This window comes from Eurypyga helias, unplaced genomic scaffold (assembly GCF_000690775.1).
Source record: "Eurypyga helias isolate BGI_N326 unplaced genomic scaffold, ASM69077v1 scaffold11408, whole genome shotgun sequence".
Taxonomy (NCBI): Eukaryota; Metazoa; Chordata; class Aves; order Eurypygiformes; family Eurypygidae; genus Eurypyga; species Eurypyga helias.
Window position 1 is genome coordinate 19,359 of NW_010268972.1, and position 15,677 is coordinate 35,035.

Sequence of the window (15,677 nt, forward strand, 5' to 3'; positions counted from 1 at the left end):
TATTTAAGTAAATATAACCTGGCTAGTGTGATATGTTGAGTCCCAGACAGAGCAATAGAGAAGCTCATCTTGGTATCTCTTTCCAAAAGAACTAAAGGTTGGAGTGTAATTAATGCTGTACCACATGGTATTGTGGGAAGACAGTCGGATGTGCTTTAGAGGACTGAATGCAGTGATCTGCTGGAATGCCTCCCTCCTATCCCAAAGCCAAAGGGGCCTCAGTAAAACTTGGTTTCAGTGTCTGATGCTGTTAGAATCATTTTTCTGTTTGCTGTAGAGAGTCTTCATTAGTCAAAGGAGAACAGCGTCAAGTTAGCAGCTGTTTTTAAAATTGTACTCTTTTTCTTTTTCTCTTCAGAGGATGATGGTAGCAGTAAAAAACCTCATCACTCTTAAAATTGCCAGTGGGATAATTGTTGAGTTTTACAGCACTTCTTTGTTTTAAAAAAAGAAAATAATGCTGTTGGTCAGACCCTGAATGTTGTTGCTTTTTTTTTTTTTTTAAAAAAAAATCTTATCTTTTGTTTATAATTCATATAAGATTCCTTACATTTCTTGCTCTGGAGTTTAAAAAATAGGACTATTTTAGTTTATGCATATTGACCTTTTGAAGACTTAGTGTAATTTCATTACTAAAACAAAATGAAATTTTCCATAAGTTGTGATCTGAACAAAGCTGCTGTCTTTGTATTTGAAAGCACTACTGAATATCTGAAACTTCATTTTCCTTGAAAAATTAGTGTACACTTTCCCTGGGGACCAAATTCCTGTTCAAACTGGTGATTCTTCTGTCCCCACTTACTCTGATGAAGAATTTGGATCTGCATTGAAGCCTTATTTTTTGATGTTGCTACATTATAATTAGAAATGTAAACATGCCAGTCTAAATTAAGGCTATCATTGTTTAAAAACTGTTTTGGGAAGACAGAGTGTCTTGTTGCTACTTGATTTTATTTCCCATTTCCAGATTTTTAGTTCAGTGATTCAAAAGTGCAAATAGTGTGTTCTGTTACCCTGTGAGATTAAAACTGCTCTAACCTATTTAGTCATGTTTTCATATCTTTGGTGCATTAAAGTTCAGGTTCTATGGAAAAGGGTGTGGATGTAAGTCAAATTATTACCATAACTGCTACTACTACTATTATTTATTTACTGTTATTGTTGATATGATACTTGGTCTCTGGCTGTGGGGTTATCTTTTTTAAAAAAAAAAAATAGATTCAGACAAGCTAAATGGCTCCAGTTTTCACTGAACTTTGGTGGAAGACTTTTAAAAAGCTAATATTGATCTAGTATTGAACAGCTGAGCTATGTTCTTTCTTCCTGCACTGCTATGGTTAGTTCAGCCCTTCTGCTGATCCCTTCTGGGTAAGAATGGATGGTATGATGGGTTCCTCATGTCACTGCAAGTGTTGACATCTGAAACTGAAGGACAGAGATCAGAAAACACAGCTCATATCAGTATTGGAACAAATCATAGAGTGATGCTGGGAAGGAATATGCAATCCATTGCATTTGAAAACCGACACTGGTCATGGTTATGATAATTTCAGTCAACAGGCTCCCTAGAGAGGTGGTCGATGACCCAAGCCTGTCAGTGTGTAAGAGGCATTTGACCAGTGCCCTTAATAACATGCTTTAACTCGATCAGACCCAAATGGGTCTGGCAGCAGGACTAGGTGATGGGTGTAGGTCCTGTCCTTAAAAAAAAAAAAAAAAAAAGAAGCAACTTTGTTTTCTACTCTTTGTAAATCTACTATTTAAAGCCGATCAAAATACCATAGGTTTACCATTGACTTTAAGGCTGATAAAAGTTGGTCTATTAATCTGTGTTCTGTGTTTTGCCAAATTAAAGACTTCTCTTTGGCCTTTAAATGTGATTGACACCTCACTGACAGGCCATTTCTTTTCTTGGCATAGAGCAGTGTTTATTGGTGCAGATTCATGCTGCGAAGGCTTCTTTGTTAGGTCCAGCCACCTGTTTGTGTGCTTCCTTCTCAGTAGCTGTAACGATGTCTCTTTAGATGTTTTTTATTTTCTTTCTTTTTCCCAAAGAAATGGTAGTTTAGGTGTGATTTCAGGGTCTCCAAAGGTTCAGAAGTGTTTAATTCCTTTCCTCGAAGAACTTCCCTTGATTGTGGTAGAGAAATCAAAAATGAACACATGGCATCACAATACAGTGTAAGTTGTTTTGGCTGTCTTTGTTTCCTGTGAGCTCATCATTGCAGGGTGGCATGCCAAGCACTGGAAGTCAAGATCCAACACTGTTTATTCACATGAAGTCTTCCAGCCCTGAAGAGTCTCTAGCTTGTTATAAGGAATGCGTGTACCTTTGTAACGCTGTTTCACAATGAACTTCCTAACCTGCCTTCCTAACGCTAATTTGATCTGGAGAAGACAGACACGGCTTATGTTTCCTCACATGTTGTATGCAAAAATGTTTCAACTTGGTATGCTTTGTAATGGAACTGAAGCCTTTTGAAGGTTTGATGCTGTCAAAATGGCGAATACCTGTGAAAATACACAAGATCAAAAAGCTAAGCTTGAAATGAGAAACATTAGGTTTCAGGTGTTCTGAAGTCATAGGTTATAGACTGGGATAGGCGAAAAGCTGGAGGCAACTTACAGTAGAACATAGATTTATGTGCATATGCATTTGAACATATATAATGTATATAAAATAGTTGCAGCAGCATGCATGGAATAGTATTTTTCGATCAACTTCAAAGGAACAGAATGTAATTTGGGGATTTATCTTGATACATGCCATGCAGAGGAGAAAAAGATTTGATGTTTCATGCCTAGAATTTTTAAATACATTGGTTTCTTTTGTTCTAATACCTTACACATCTTCACTTGTGGATTAATTTATTTTCACTTCCTGGAGATTGGTAATTAGGTTGTTATAAAACGAACAGCAAAAGTGTTATGAGTAAAGTGTACTTCTTTTGAGAAATAGGCTTCAATTTTTTGTAAGCACTGGTATTTCACAATGTGTTAGAAAATTAAATTTCCAATACTCTTGAGCTACTGACATTTTAGGTGTTGTCACGTCTCTTGTGTGTGTAGATTTCTCAAGCATAAAATAATGAATTGTATGTTAAAAACATATTCTAGCTGTCTGCAGCTGCAGCCTTGTTTTCCTCCTGCTTCCTACCTTTCAAACAGCACTGGAGGGAGCATGGACTTTTTTAACCATTACCTATTCATTCTTTTTGTTTTGTGTGTGCCAGAACCTAAATTTGCATTAGGTACAGAATTACTGGAAGAAGTTTACTAATCTACGATTACAAAACTACTCGTTAAAAAAAGTTAAAGCCTGGAAGTACTTTCAAAAACCGAATTCCCAAATGGTTTCCGTTTGGACTAAGTTGCTGTTTTCAATTTTTTTACTGATGTTGTGTAAGTTAGATTTGAGTAGGGACCCATAATGAAATTTGTAGGATGAGGTGATGTCAAATTTGCTTCCAAAAAAAAAAAAAAGGAAAAAGAAAACAGAGAAGAGAAAATGATCTGTCTGATTCCTTTAGCTTATACAAAGCTCTAAGTGTTGTTCTAACAAAATAAACAATTTGCAGAGATCAGTTTTCTTTTAAATTGATTTGCTCCATTTACCCTAGCAATTTGGACTGAAGAATGTAATACTTTCTTGGAAATGTCTTTCAAACATTACGTTACATGTTAATTTATAGGCTGCAGAATGTTGTTATCCATAGAACTTTTTTACCCGTCTTGAAGAATAAGTTTTAAAATTGAAAGTGTGTAAGAGCTGGCCTTTCTTCTTTCAGTAGGTCACCAAAGATAAATTGGGATACATTATATGTTTCAAATGAAAACAACCATGTACAGTGTAAAAAAAATCTCATATTACCGAAAAACACCGTGACTTTTTTCCTGTTTCCCTTACAACAGTGAACATAGATTTAGTAAACTTTTTTTAAATTAATGACTTGGCCAGGTTTCAAATTGGGCATCAGTTCTTAGGCTTGTCCTGGAGGAGTCGATGGCAAACAAATAAAGAAATATCTCTGTAAATTTGACAAAAGAAATGTTTCAAGGGAAGACCAGAATTTATATTAATAGATAATAGATGAATAGGTGCAGATTAATAGATGATATTTGGTAGGGATAATAATGCTTTTGGGCGGCTTTGGATTTTGTATGTAGCTTTCACTGTGTATTAACGTACGTACTTATTGTATGTTTTCATTCTATAAAAGTGTGGTTGTGCTCAAGATCTGAGTCTGTAGTTATGATGCAAACAGAGGTTTCAAAACCAGGTGATAAACTCCAGTGCACAGGTATCGGTCGGCACTCAGTTTTCTGCATTGATGGCTAAGATGAAGTGCTTTGCTGGGGAAGGTGCATCCCTTCCTTTCCTGACTTGGCGCCGTTCATCCTGCGGCTTGTAGTGATGGGTTTTGTGTGCCATCAGAGCTGTTGACCCTTTGTACTATCCAATTAATGTCTGCCTTTCCTTGGGCTGATGTTTTTGTGATCTAGGCATTGATCTGAGTCTCTGTCGGTAGATATTTCTTGCTTTTTGGTGGGAAGAAATGCTGATCTACAATGGCACTTTGATGTGGTTGAAAGGTTTTTTTTAACAGTAGATTAAATTGTCATTTGCAGCTCGTAGCTGTGTTTGATGAGCAAGATCCACACCATGGAGGTGATGGCACCAGCGCCAGCTCGACAGGCACGCAAAGCCCCGAGATTTTTGGCAGTGAGCTTGGCTCCAATGCGGCATCGGCCTTTCAGCCTTACCAAGCAACAAGTGAAATTGAGGTCACCCCTTCAGTCCTTCGTGCAAGTAAGTTCATGTTCTCCGTATCTCCATGTGTTTCATCTTAATTTGCAAGGGTGCCAAGTGCTGTTACCCATTCGGGCTGGTGGGAAAATGATTCATTATCTGTCCTCATCAAAAGCTGATCAGAATTGAGAAACTGCATAAATGCTTGTTGCATGCAAGCAAACAAACCTTTTTGTTTTAATAAATTATTTATAAACTGCTTTTAAGAGCAATAAGCTGCTTCTGTGCTGCCAATTTAAAATTGTCCTCACACAGAAAATAACAGCAGAATTTCCATGTGCAGTTGCAGCATGGTGTAATTTTCACTTTGCCAGTTTCATTCCATTTAATGAAGAAAAGGGTTAAAAGAAACTGAAGATAGGAACACTTTCTACTGAACCTGTCAATGTTGCTAGGTTATGCTTGTCACCTTTCCATAAAAACACCTGCTGATACTTGTATTTACTGTGTTTCAATAATACACTTCCATAAAAACCAGAAACCATAGCCAGGAACATCCCTTAATCTTGTTATTTCAACATGAGGAAGACTTGTTGCAAAACCATGAAGCAGGATTTATAGATCACATATCTTGCTTAGGTAGGATCTTTGAATATTTCATCTTACTAAGAAGAAAAATCATATAACAAAATTTACTGTGTAATTTTTATTGTTGTTAAAATTGCCCTGCAAAAAAGACAGTGTTGGATAAAGCACTGTGCCCTCGTAGATGTAGTATCTTATAATTTGCTCACCTAACTTGTGAAGTAGTGACTCCACTCCAGAAAATTCTTCGCAGAAGTTAGTATCAGTCAGTCCTTTGATATTAAAGTATTTTTAAAGACTATTTGTAATTCTCAAGAGGTTACTTCTCTGTAGGTGTTCTTTTAATATATAAAATCTGTTTTTAAGTAATGAGGTAAAACACAGATGGAAAAGTTAGAACCCTCTGTTGAGTTTGAGGAGTTTTGTACCAGAGTATTTTCTGTAAAATTAAGGGAACAACACATCAGTTAGTTTATGTAGGCTTGAACATGTGTCTCTTCAAGCTATAACTATGCTTCATTATAACCCAGAAATTAAATCAGGGGAAGGATTAATGATAGAGTAAAGTAGGATACTGGAATTTCAGGACCCTTCTGTTTTGCTGTCACTGGGGTGTGCTACTACTAAACACATATCTCCCCTCTGTGCGTGCCAAGAAAGCTGTCCTCCTGAGTTCTCAACTTGAGAGGGGCTAGAGCAGAGAAAAACATAGACATTTTCTCCTCAGTGTGATTATCTGGTGTATTATACAGTACATTGTTGTTAGTGCATCAAAATCATATAGTACAGATAAAATTCAGTAATATATTGGACAGCTTGCTTATCTTTGGTGTAATTCTAGAAAGTACATGGGGTACTTGGCTAGTTCACTGATTGCTAAAATGACCAAAAAGTGCTTTGAGACCCTACAATACAAAGGTCTATAAAATGCAGAAGACTTTTAAAACTGTTAGTAAGAATTATAGCACTTTTGACACTTTTAATAAAAGAATGCCAAACCAAAAGGGGTGAAACAATTTGTCATGTTATCACAATGTTCTCCTACCTGGCTGGTTATTACTATTTTTTTTAATATGTTGACAATTAGATATATTTTGTTTCTAAATGTTCTGAGCCACAGGCTTAAGAGTCCCAGTCCAGTAGTATTATCCCATATTAAACATACCTATTTCAAGAATTTCATTTAAATATACATTGAAAATGGAAATAATATCCCTATTGTAGTTCCTTTATAACTTGTGAAGCGAAGCATAGCATACAAATGGTATTCTCAGTATTTCAAATAATTATCTTCTTACTGTGTAAGTTCTATTCAGCCAATAAAACCCATCCAGTTTTGTGGTAGATGCAGATCCTGATTATTACATGTTGACAAGGTCATATATCTATTAATTGGATTGGAGATGGGATACAAAATTGCTGTAATTATTGTAATTTTCTAGCTAATTGCAGGGTTGGCGGTGAATATTTTACTTCTAACAAATGAAAAACAGTATTCCGTCTGAAATTGGTTTATAGCATTTTAGACATTTTGTTTTACGTCTCTGGTGCTTTTTGCTCGCAAGCTGGGCTCTGTTTCTCAGCAGTTCGCTGGCAGGAGCGTAGCTCTGTGCCGTTCTGCTGCCGCTCACCTGCACCCGAGGGGTGCGGAGCGGTCTCCGTTGGAGGCAGCATCTCAGCATTAGGCTGGGGCTTAAGGGCCTGCTGAGATTTTCGTCTCTTTGTTCTGGTTGCCATGCTACCCCTTTTGTTTGTTTATAGATCACGCCATCGCTCCTCTCCCAGCAAGGGAAAGGTTAGCTAGATCAGGTCCAGCTGGAAAAGTAATATTCATCTGGATTCCCTCTTTTCCCATGCACAAACACAGCCTGTACTTTGCACATGGGGGGGTTTGTGTCAAATTGAATCTTTCCATCTAAATGTGGAAAGAAAAATGAGGCTGGCCCATACCCCCTGTGTTGTTTTGCAATGTGAAAACATAATTCATCGATACAAGCAGTTGATTTATTTGTTTCTTATCTAGCTCCTTCTCTTTTACTGCTTTTCTGTTACCCAGTTAAACTTCCTCTTGTTGTATTTCATCAGTTGAGCTGCATTTTTTTTTTTCTAAGCATGCGGTAGACAAGGCGTTTTTTGTGTGTGCCTGCGTGCTTTCTGAGAAGAGGTTGGAAGCTCACTGCAGAAGATTGTTAAAGCAGACTGATGTTTATTCCCTGCTGAAATATAAACTGGAGGCGCAGGTGAAAATTGCCAAACCTAATGAGCAATTTGGCAGATAAGACAGGATGTCAGGCAGTGACAGTTCAGCAGCGGGTGCAGTGCCTGTGAACCAAGTTGTTTGTTTCACAGTACTGCATTTAAATATTGTAAATAAAATTCCTTTCCAGCTACATGAGACATTGTGAAAAGGGTCATCTCTTTGTCTAGTTTTCCTCTGAAGTTATTTATCTCTGTTAAATAACCAGGGGTGGTCTTAGTGGGGCTCGGTGTGATTATGTGTTACAAGTCTCTGAATGTTTCACCAGCTACAGTTAAAAAGCATTTTTAATACCTAACGTGATTTGGAAAAAATAACGAGAGGTTTAGAGGACTGATATATTTTTTCTTTTTTTTTTTTTTTTTTTTCTTTTTTCCCCTTGGGCCAAAGCAGAGAGGAGTGATGGGGCTGGGAGATCTTTCTTTCTTTAGCTGTTGAATAGGAAGGCATGGAGAAGATGAAGCCAGACTCTTCTCACTGGGGCACATTATTGCTGGAGGCAACAAACACAAGTTGCAACAAGGAGAATGCCAGTTAGATATGAGGAAAACAGTTTCACCTCAAGAGTGAAACAGCCTGCTCAGAGAAGTTGTGGCTGCTCCATCCTTGGAGATGGACAGAACTTGGCTGAACATGGGCCCTGGGCAACCTGACCTAGCTGGTCCCATTTTGTGTGGAGGGGTTGGATCAAGTCACCTCTAGAGATCCAGTCCAACCCCTGAAGTTACCTTTTAATTCTGTGACTCCAAATATAATTAATAAAATTGAAGTGTTTGCTTCTTGAAGCTATTATTTGTAAAAGCAAATGATGTTCCCAGTGACATAGTTCAGACAGTTGTGCAAGCATACAGTGCATGTACAGCTTCCCAGCATGGTTTAGTATTGCACTAGTTTGTGCCAGTGTGACACAGATCAGCCAACCCTGCCTTTTACAAGACTGCTGCTGTTGTTTTCAGGAAGTCTTTGTAGGCGAGTTGGTTACTTAACAACGAGATATGGGTAATTGTGAGGTTCTCCTAAAGGGTAGAAGGTAAGCATCTCCCCAAAAAGCTGGCCAGAGCAGTCTAAGAAATTACTAAAAGCCCTCTGGAAGTGGTGTGCTCCAGTGATGTATTTGCTCAAGTGATCTGTAGCATATGTTTTAGTAGGACGCTCGGCATTGGTTTCATATTCTGGTCACAGAAGCAGACCATGGAAAAAGAGAAAAGGTCTAGATGAGAATATTATGAAGCAAGTGCAGGGCTGGCTGTGGAGATCTGCTAGAAGTGCAGGGGAACAAAGAACTTGCTGCAGCTTCTCACCTTTGTTTACCCAGCAGCATGGCTGTTGCTGTGAGGTTCCCTGTGTGCATGTGTGATCGTACCCTGCAATCACCACGAGTTTATTCCTCGCAGGTAAGAGCATGCGTGCAGACTTTCACTGGGAATTCACTGATACATGAAAGTTCATGACCTTGCTTGCCTTTGAATTTGTGGATCTCTCAGTGGTTCCTGAGTAGTTTTCAGAAGTTCACTGGCAAATTAGTAGGACATGTCAAGTACAGTCCCTGAGGGCTCTCTTAGGTTAGGAACTGTTCAGTATTTTAATAAATCTAAACTGGAATATAGAGTATTGCATAAAAACCAGAAGGAGTTTCAAGCACTTTGGATGTCAAGGTTTCAGTTCAGCATTCACTTCATACATTTATAAACTGTTTTGAAGTCAGTGAGATGTGCACAGACACTGCATCTAGAAAGAAAAAAAAGCAATTTGCAAGGCAGTACTAGCGAAGAGCTAAGTACACGGTACTGCAAGAAGGGTCTGAGCGTTACACTCCTCCATCAAAGGATCAAAGGCAAATGCCACTGTGGGCTCACTGATGCAGTTGTGAGCAGGAAGGCTTAAGCTGGAGTGACCAGTTGTGGTGCCAGACTTGGAGACATTATAAACAATATGGAGAGAGCTGAAAGGGAACAAAAAGAGTAAGATGCTTGGGAGGCTATGATGACGCATTGGAAGTACTGATTTATTTAGTTAAGAAAAGATAAAAACTGATAGGGTCCAAGACTTCACATGTATTAACTTTTTCTCATTCTCCTGGTTGGTATTTCCTGGGAAAAAGCCATTTTTGGTCACCTGTAGGCCCAGAAAACATTTTACACCCCATATAAGAAGTATGTCTTTGTGGGAATGGTTCACAGGAGTGTTTTGTGTGCTGTGGAGGGCTGTGCTGTGAGGCAGGAAGGCAACCGGCTGGTGGTGGCAGATCTGTCCTGGGTACACCCGTGATTACGAAGCGCCGTAGTGGCTTAGCCACTTCTTGTGTCCCTTGTAAATATGTGTGTGTTCTTCCTTAGCATGTCGCAATTTGAGTGTTCAAAAAATTGAGTATTAAGCAAAACAGTTAAAAGGTGTGAGTGCATAAATAAGTGGGTGAATTTTAAGTACCTAAAATTGCTGTTTTAAATATGGCACTTCACTGATTTGATACAAGTATTTATGTAGAGTCCCAAATGCATATTCTGGGAATTAATTTGTTAATATTTCTAAGTGCCTTTGTTTAAAGGATTCGGGGCACTGCATCTTAGTATGTTGGCAGGGAACTGCAGAGGCGAGTCCATATTTGTTCTGGTTTCAAAAAAGATGGTTTCACCACTCTTTTCCACATATGGACATTAGAATTTTTTTTATTCCTGTTTCTATCTCTTTGACTCTTATTCAGCTGTGAGTCAGCTTTATATATGGAACTAAAGTAATTTTCAAGCGTTGAAGAGCGACGGAAGCAAGAGATTAGAAGAGTAAGATGGGTTAATGAAAAAACAGGTGTTTGGAGCTTGATCAGATGGATTTATGTCTAGGATTAAATAGCCACATACAAAGCGTAGAAAGTCATCCACATATATAATGGAAGGTTATGGCTTTATAGGCAATGCTTGCCAAAGTCAGTGGGAGGTTTTCCACTAGCTCTACTGACCTTCGGATCAGGTCGGCGTTTCACGGTGAGTCTCCTCGGTCAGGAACCTTTATTGGTGACCAGCCAGTGTCAGGTGCCTGTTGTTCCAGTGCAGTTCCAGGAATAAATACCACAAGATCTCCTGACTATCATTCCTACTTTTACTTCCTTGTTGGGTTCTCAGATGTTTTCTTTACTGTGTTGGATAGTATGAAAAGAACCTCGGACTGAGGCTTGCACTGAGCTGTTGGCAGCTGAATAAGGAAGGTTTCTCATGCATCGGAGTTGGAGGAGAAGATTTAGTAGAGCCTGTTTCCTCACCTTCTGGTGCTCTCGCTGTTCAGGAATTCTTATCACATTTATCCCTGTAGCTTTATCAAGGATGTGATTGTTTTAAAGGCAAAGTTATTGAATCAAAAAATCGGTGCCAGGTGCTGCTTTCTTCCATGATGCTAAATTTGTTCTTTCTACAGCACGGTTCTGACTTGAGTGATCTCCAGTTGGTGTTTTCTCCAAGCGTAGTGCTTTGCTGTTAATTTGGGATTGTTGAGCAGTTTAAAAACCATGTGTTTTTGATGAGGCCATGACACATTTGTAAAAATAAATGGATTTTAAACTGCTTAAGTTTCTAAATTAACTTTTAATATCTTCAATCCTCTCAGTTATACCATCAAGCAAAATACTGTAGCTTCTAGTAGAATTAAAAAAATCCTGGAAACCAATAAGGAATTTTAGAACTTACTGGGTCCTCCAGAGGAAACCTTAGTAATCATGGGGACATTCCAGTGTCATTCCATGTGGTCAGAGCTTCTTCTATCTTTGAGTACTAATAATGTGGAATAATATAAGTAGGGTATTGTGTCTGATACCTGGTGATATTTTGTACCGTGGCTACAGATTGTAGCACAAGACAGACAATAAGGAAGGGTTATGAAGATGTGAAGTATTGAATTTGAATAGTTTAGAAAGTTAGGTTTGGATATTAGTCTAAATTTGACATCTTAAATAGATTTAATGATCACTTGAACAAGAAGTTATTCTGGAAATTACAGCTGTATTCTGAGAATGTTTAGATATGCGTATGTGGTGCTGGTGGTATTGCTGGGTTTCATTTTCCCCTTCATTGAGTGAAAGGTGACTTTTTCCTTAGGGGAACTGTATTTGTACGTATACCAAAAATGTTATGCCATTTTACCCGATCAAACATTACAGAGTAGCTGCACAAATCCATTGTATTGTGGCATCCTGGGTTTAATACCATTGTGGTAAAACTATTCATTTATTGAACATGTATCAATAACTGTAATCACTCTTTCTATAGATAATTTCTTGATTACTCCTCTATTTCTTGTTATTTTATTGTGAGTAAACAAGAAGGAGCACAGTGAAGGCAAAGGAACATAATATGAAATGATCAGGGAATGCTTTTTCATGGTACAGGCAAGCACCCTGTAAAATTTTTTTTAACTTATGAAAGCATGTGTACATAATCACTTTTTTTAATCCAAGTTTCTAAAAAACCTTGTGCAGTATTTATAGGTACTTATTCTGAAGTGTGATAAACAGCATGCTTCAAGGCATCTTTACTCTCCAGAACCACCAGTCCACCAGAGTAACTGGTACATTTTGCTTTGCTTTGAGCCAACAGCACTGGACTTGGAGGGGGTGGGCTGCTGATGTAATACTCGCAGACAATTTCCCAACAGGAGATGATGGCAGAGTTTGTCAAATAAACTTATTCACTTGGTCCTAAGTGGGATGATCTTACGGGAGGGCGTTGTAGGGCTAGTGAAGGGTGTTGTGACGCTGGGGGCTCGGTGCCGTGCTGCTGTAGGGTTACACCGTGTTCAGTGCAGTAGCTAGTGCATAATGCTTTCCCCCTCTAACAAGCATGTGGTTATTTTTGCCCACAAGCCCAAGGCTGTAAGATATTATACATAAAATATATCCTTAATTAGGCTGAACTGGTACTTCAGTGAGAGCATTGTTGCTTGCTTTTGTTCTTAATTCACAAGGGATCTTTTTGCTCCCTTCTTTATTGCATTTGCAGCACGTGAACTCACATACTGTTTTTTCAGATGGGGATGTGTTTTGAAGAAAGACCATCTCTTCTGGTGATTACTGGGAAAAAGTTGCTTTAAATTCTTTGTCTTCTGACATGTTCTTTTGAGGGGGATGAAACAGGGACAGATGGCTGCTAGTTGAATAGGCTTGTTTTTTAGTTTGTTTTTTTATTTACTCTCTCATGCACTGAGAAGGACTGAAAGATGATACAGAAATAAAGGAGTGGATGAGAAATAACTTTCTGCTAATTTATTGCTTTATTTCACAGTTCTGAAAAAATAAAACTTTTTTTTCCCCCACCCGTCTTGTAACTCTTAAATGAATTGTGCAAGTAAGATCTCCATCTTCAGAAATGTTGTGGGTTCATGTTAATTAAGCATTTAGGGTGATAATTGGGCATACATATTTAGAAGAACTTGTTTGTAGAGATTTTGGCCCCCATTAGCAGTGGCTGCCATGGAGGTGACAAGCCCAGCTTGAGCCCATGATTTTGGTCTGAGCTGAGACATGGCAGCAGCCCACAGCCTGCTCTCCTGCCAGCACGGCTTGACCCTGCCCCTTGTTTCCTCCTCTGTGACACTTCAGGGGCAGATGGAGTCCCCCACCTTGCTGGGGTGGCTTTCACCACGCAGGCTGATGCCAGAGCTTGGCTGTTTGGGATTGAACTCGGGCTGTGTTCCAGGTCTGTTTCTTGCCTCCGTGTTATGATTTAGGTAATTAATTCTGTCAACATTTTTGGATCTATAGAAACTGGAAGTGACTGTATATGTGGGAAGGGTTTACAAACAGAAGCAAAAAGTGGTGCTTAAGACAAAATGTTGTAATACTACTTGTATGCACACAGTAAAAGGGCTGTATGAAGACAGCAGTACCAAGTAATTGTGTTAGCTTCTGGATATTGTGCATACGAGGTGGGGACTAGGCTTCTCAAAGTAAACTTTGATCCGCTATTAAAACCTTATCCTGAGGGGTTGGATGTGATTCAACTCTCTGTACAGCACTGTCCACAACTGAAGTGAAACTGGGACTCCTTTAGCAATTGCTGGGCAAGAGCTGATTCAAAGCAGACACAGTGGATGAGGTTTAATATCAACAGACTTCAGGTTCTGTATCTGAGCTAAATACTCGAGGCAGCCCAGTTTCTCATTCCTGCAGAAGTATGGACACTTTTAGGGTGAGTTCATCTCAACTGTTTTACAGCTGTTTTCAGGATGAGATGGAGTATGGCCTTGACTCACTGATGAGAAACAGAGGTGACCAGTTCTGAAACACATGCTGTTGGATCCCATTCTGTATGTGATTTACCACACACTGTAAAAGTAAATCTTTATTTGAAAGTTTTCTTTAAAAAAAAAAAAAGTAGGTTGTTGCCTTTGTTGCTTTAAAAATGGTCATTTGTATATTTGGAAGAGAGAGGCTGAGTAGTACTTTATGAAGCCAATGGCTTCTCAGTTTGACCCACAGAGCAATTTATATGCCCCCAGAAGTTCTTAAACAGTCATAATTATAGTTGGGAAGTATAAATGGCTTGTAGACAGTAGGTCATGAATACAGAGAGTCCCGTGTTAGCTTTTTTCAGAGTAAAATTGGGTTTGAGAAACTTCCATGAAATTCTGCGGTTAAACCAACAGTGTCGTCTGCCTTGGGGCTGACACTGGTATCCAGCCACTTTATGCGTTTCTACTCCCAGGTGGGTAAACCTCTGCAAAGAAACACCTCTGCTTTTTCCTGCCACGTGTTCTGAGACCTTAAAGTGTGACAGGTCATACCACGTGGCACTGAAAAGCCAGGCTAGATCTGCAGGAGCAAGCATGATATGGAGTTAATGAGCACTGAAAAACTTGAGTTGTCTTTACTTCTTCTTGCAGTAAAGTGCCTCTGTACCCCATTCCCTTGCACACTGTGCAGCATTTGGGTGTCATGGCCATCCTGCCTGTACCCTGTCAGGGTCCTGGCTCTCTGTGGGCTTGGAAGAGGAAAGCTGTATACGTGCCTAGCCTCTAAACAGGTGGCTGGGGAAAGGAGCCATCCCTGAAATACAGGCTATTAAAGTAAATGCCTTTGCGGGTTTGCAGGGAGAATAATGGTGAGCAACAACTACTGAGACTGTTTCAAATAAAATAACATTTGAAGCAATGCTAGGAGTTTATTTTTAGTGGATTATAAAAGAGTAAAATTATGTTCACCGATTTCTGATAAGACAAGGAATCGAGAGACACATCTGCCTTGTGAACCAGCCCTATATGACATACAATTTAATATTTCCATGCTTTTTAGTAAGTCCTCTTTTGATCGCTCTGCTTTCGGGCTTTTTGGGCCCTAAACCTCAGAAATATTTTCTGCATATGAAAGCTGTCTCCACCAAATATAAAGATGACATTAGCTTCTTCTGTTCCCACCCATTTTAAGCTCTGATATTTAAGACGTTCATTAGATGACACAGGGATTTTAGGTCAAGCACTGCCTGACTTTCATGATGATTTCCATCTGAAGTGTCTTGCATAGTGAAGTCTCTTCATGTTTTATTTAAAATTCTGGTTGGGCTCTTGACTCATTGAAAAATAAATAAAAATGAAGGGCTTACTAGGAGTGCCACCGTGAAAAATTATGGAACTCCTTTTTCAAATGAACTGCATGACATTTATCCATGAGAAATATCCATTGAGTGAATAAAGTTACTGCTCTAGTTTGACATAGTAGGCAATATGTCTGTGAGTATTGTACATGCAGATGATTTACCTCTACCTCTGTTTTAAGTTCACCTTTTTAAAGTAATAAAACATAAGTAGACGAAGTCTTCTTGTAACCCTGCTTCCCTGTAACTCTTTGCTATGTTGCTCAAAAGGTAACATTACAGTGAGGTAAGTATTTTTACATTGTCCACCCACAAAGCTAGGAGAAATCTGCCTGCAGTTAATGCTGCCTGAGATAGGGTTTCTAGTTCTCACTTTGGCAGTGACCAGGGCTGCGGGATGCGTAGCTGAAGGCTCGGGGAGAGGGTCTCTGCTGGAGTGTTGGCTCCGCGGTGAGCAGGCTTGTCTCCAGGAGCTGGAGCGGGCGGAGGAGAAAAAGAAGCTGTGTAAGCAGTG

At 39.1% G+C, this 15,677-nt stretch overlaps 1 protein-coding gene across 1 annotated transcript in view; it reads left to right on the plus strand.

The window, feature by feature from the left end:
• PARD3 (par-3 family cell polarity regulator) overlaps positions 1-15,677 on the plus strand; it is a 141,177-nt gene that overhangs the window by 6,953 nt on the left and 118,547 nt on the right. The window contains exon 2 of the mRNA XM_010157936.1: positions 4,630-4,810. Coding sequence (XP_010156238.1) covers positions 4,630-4,810 — 181 coding nt within the window. The remainder of the gene's footprint in view (positions 1-4,629; positions 4,811-15,677) is intronic.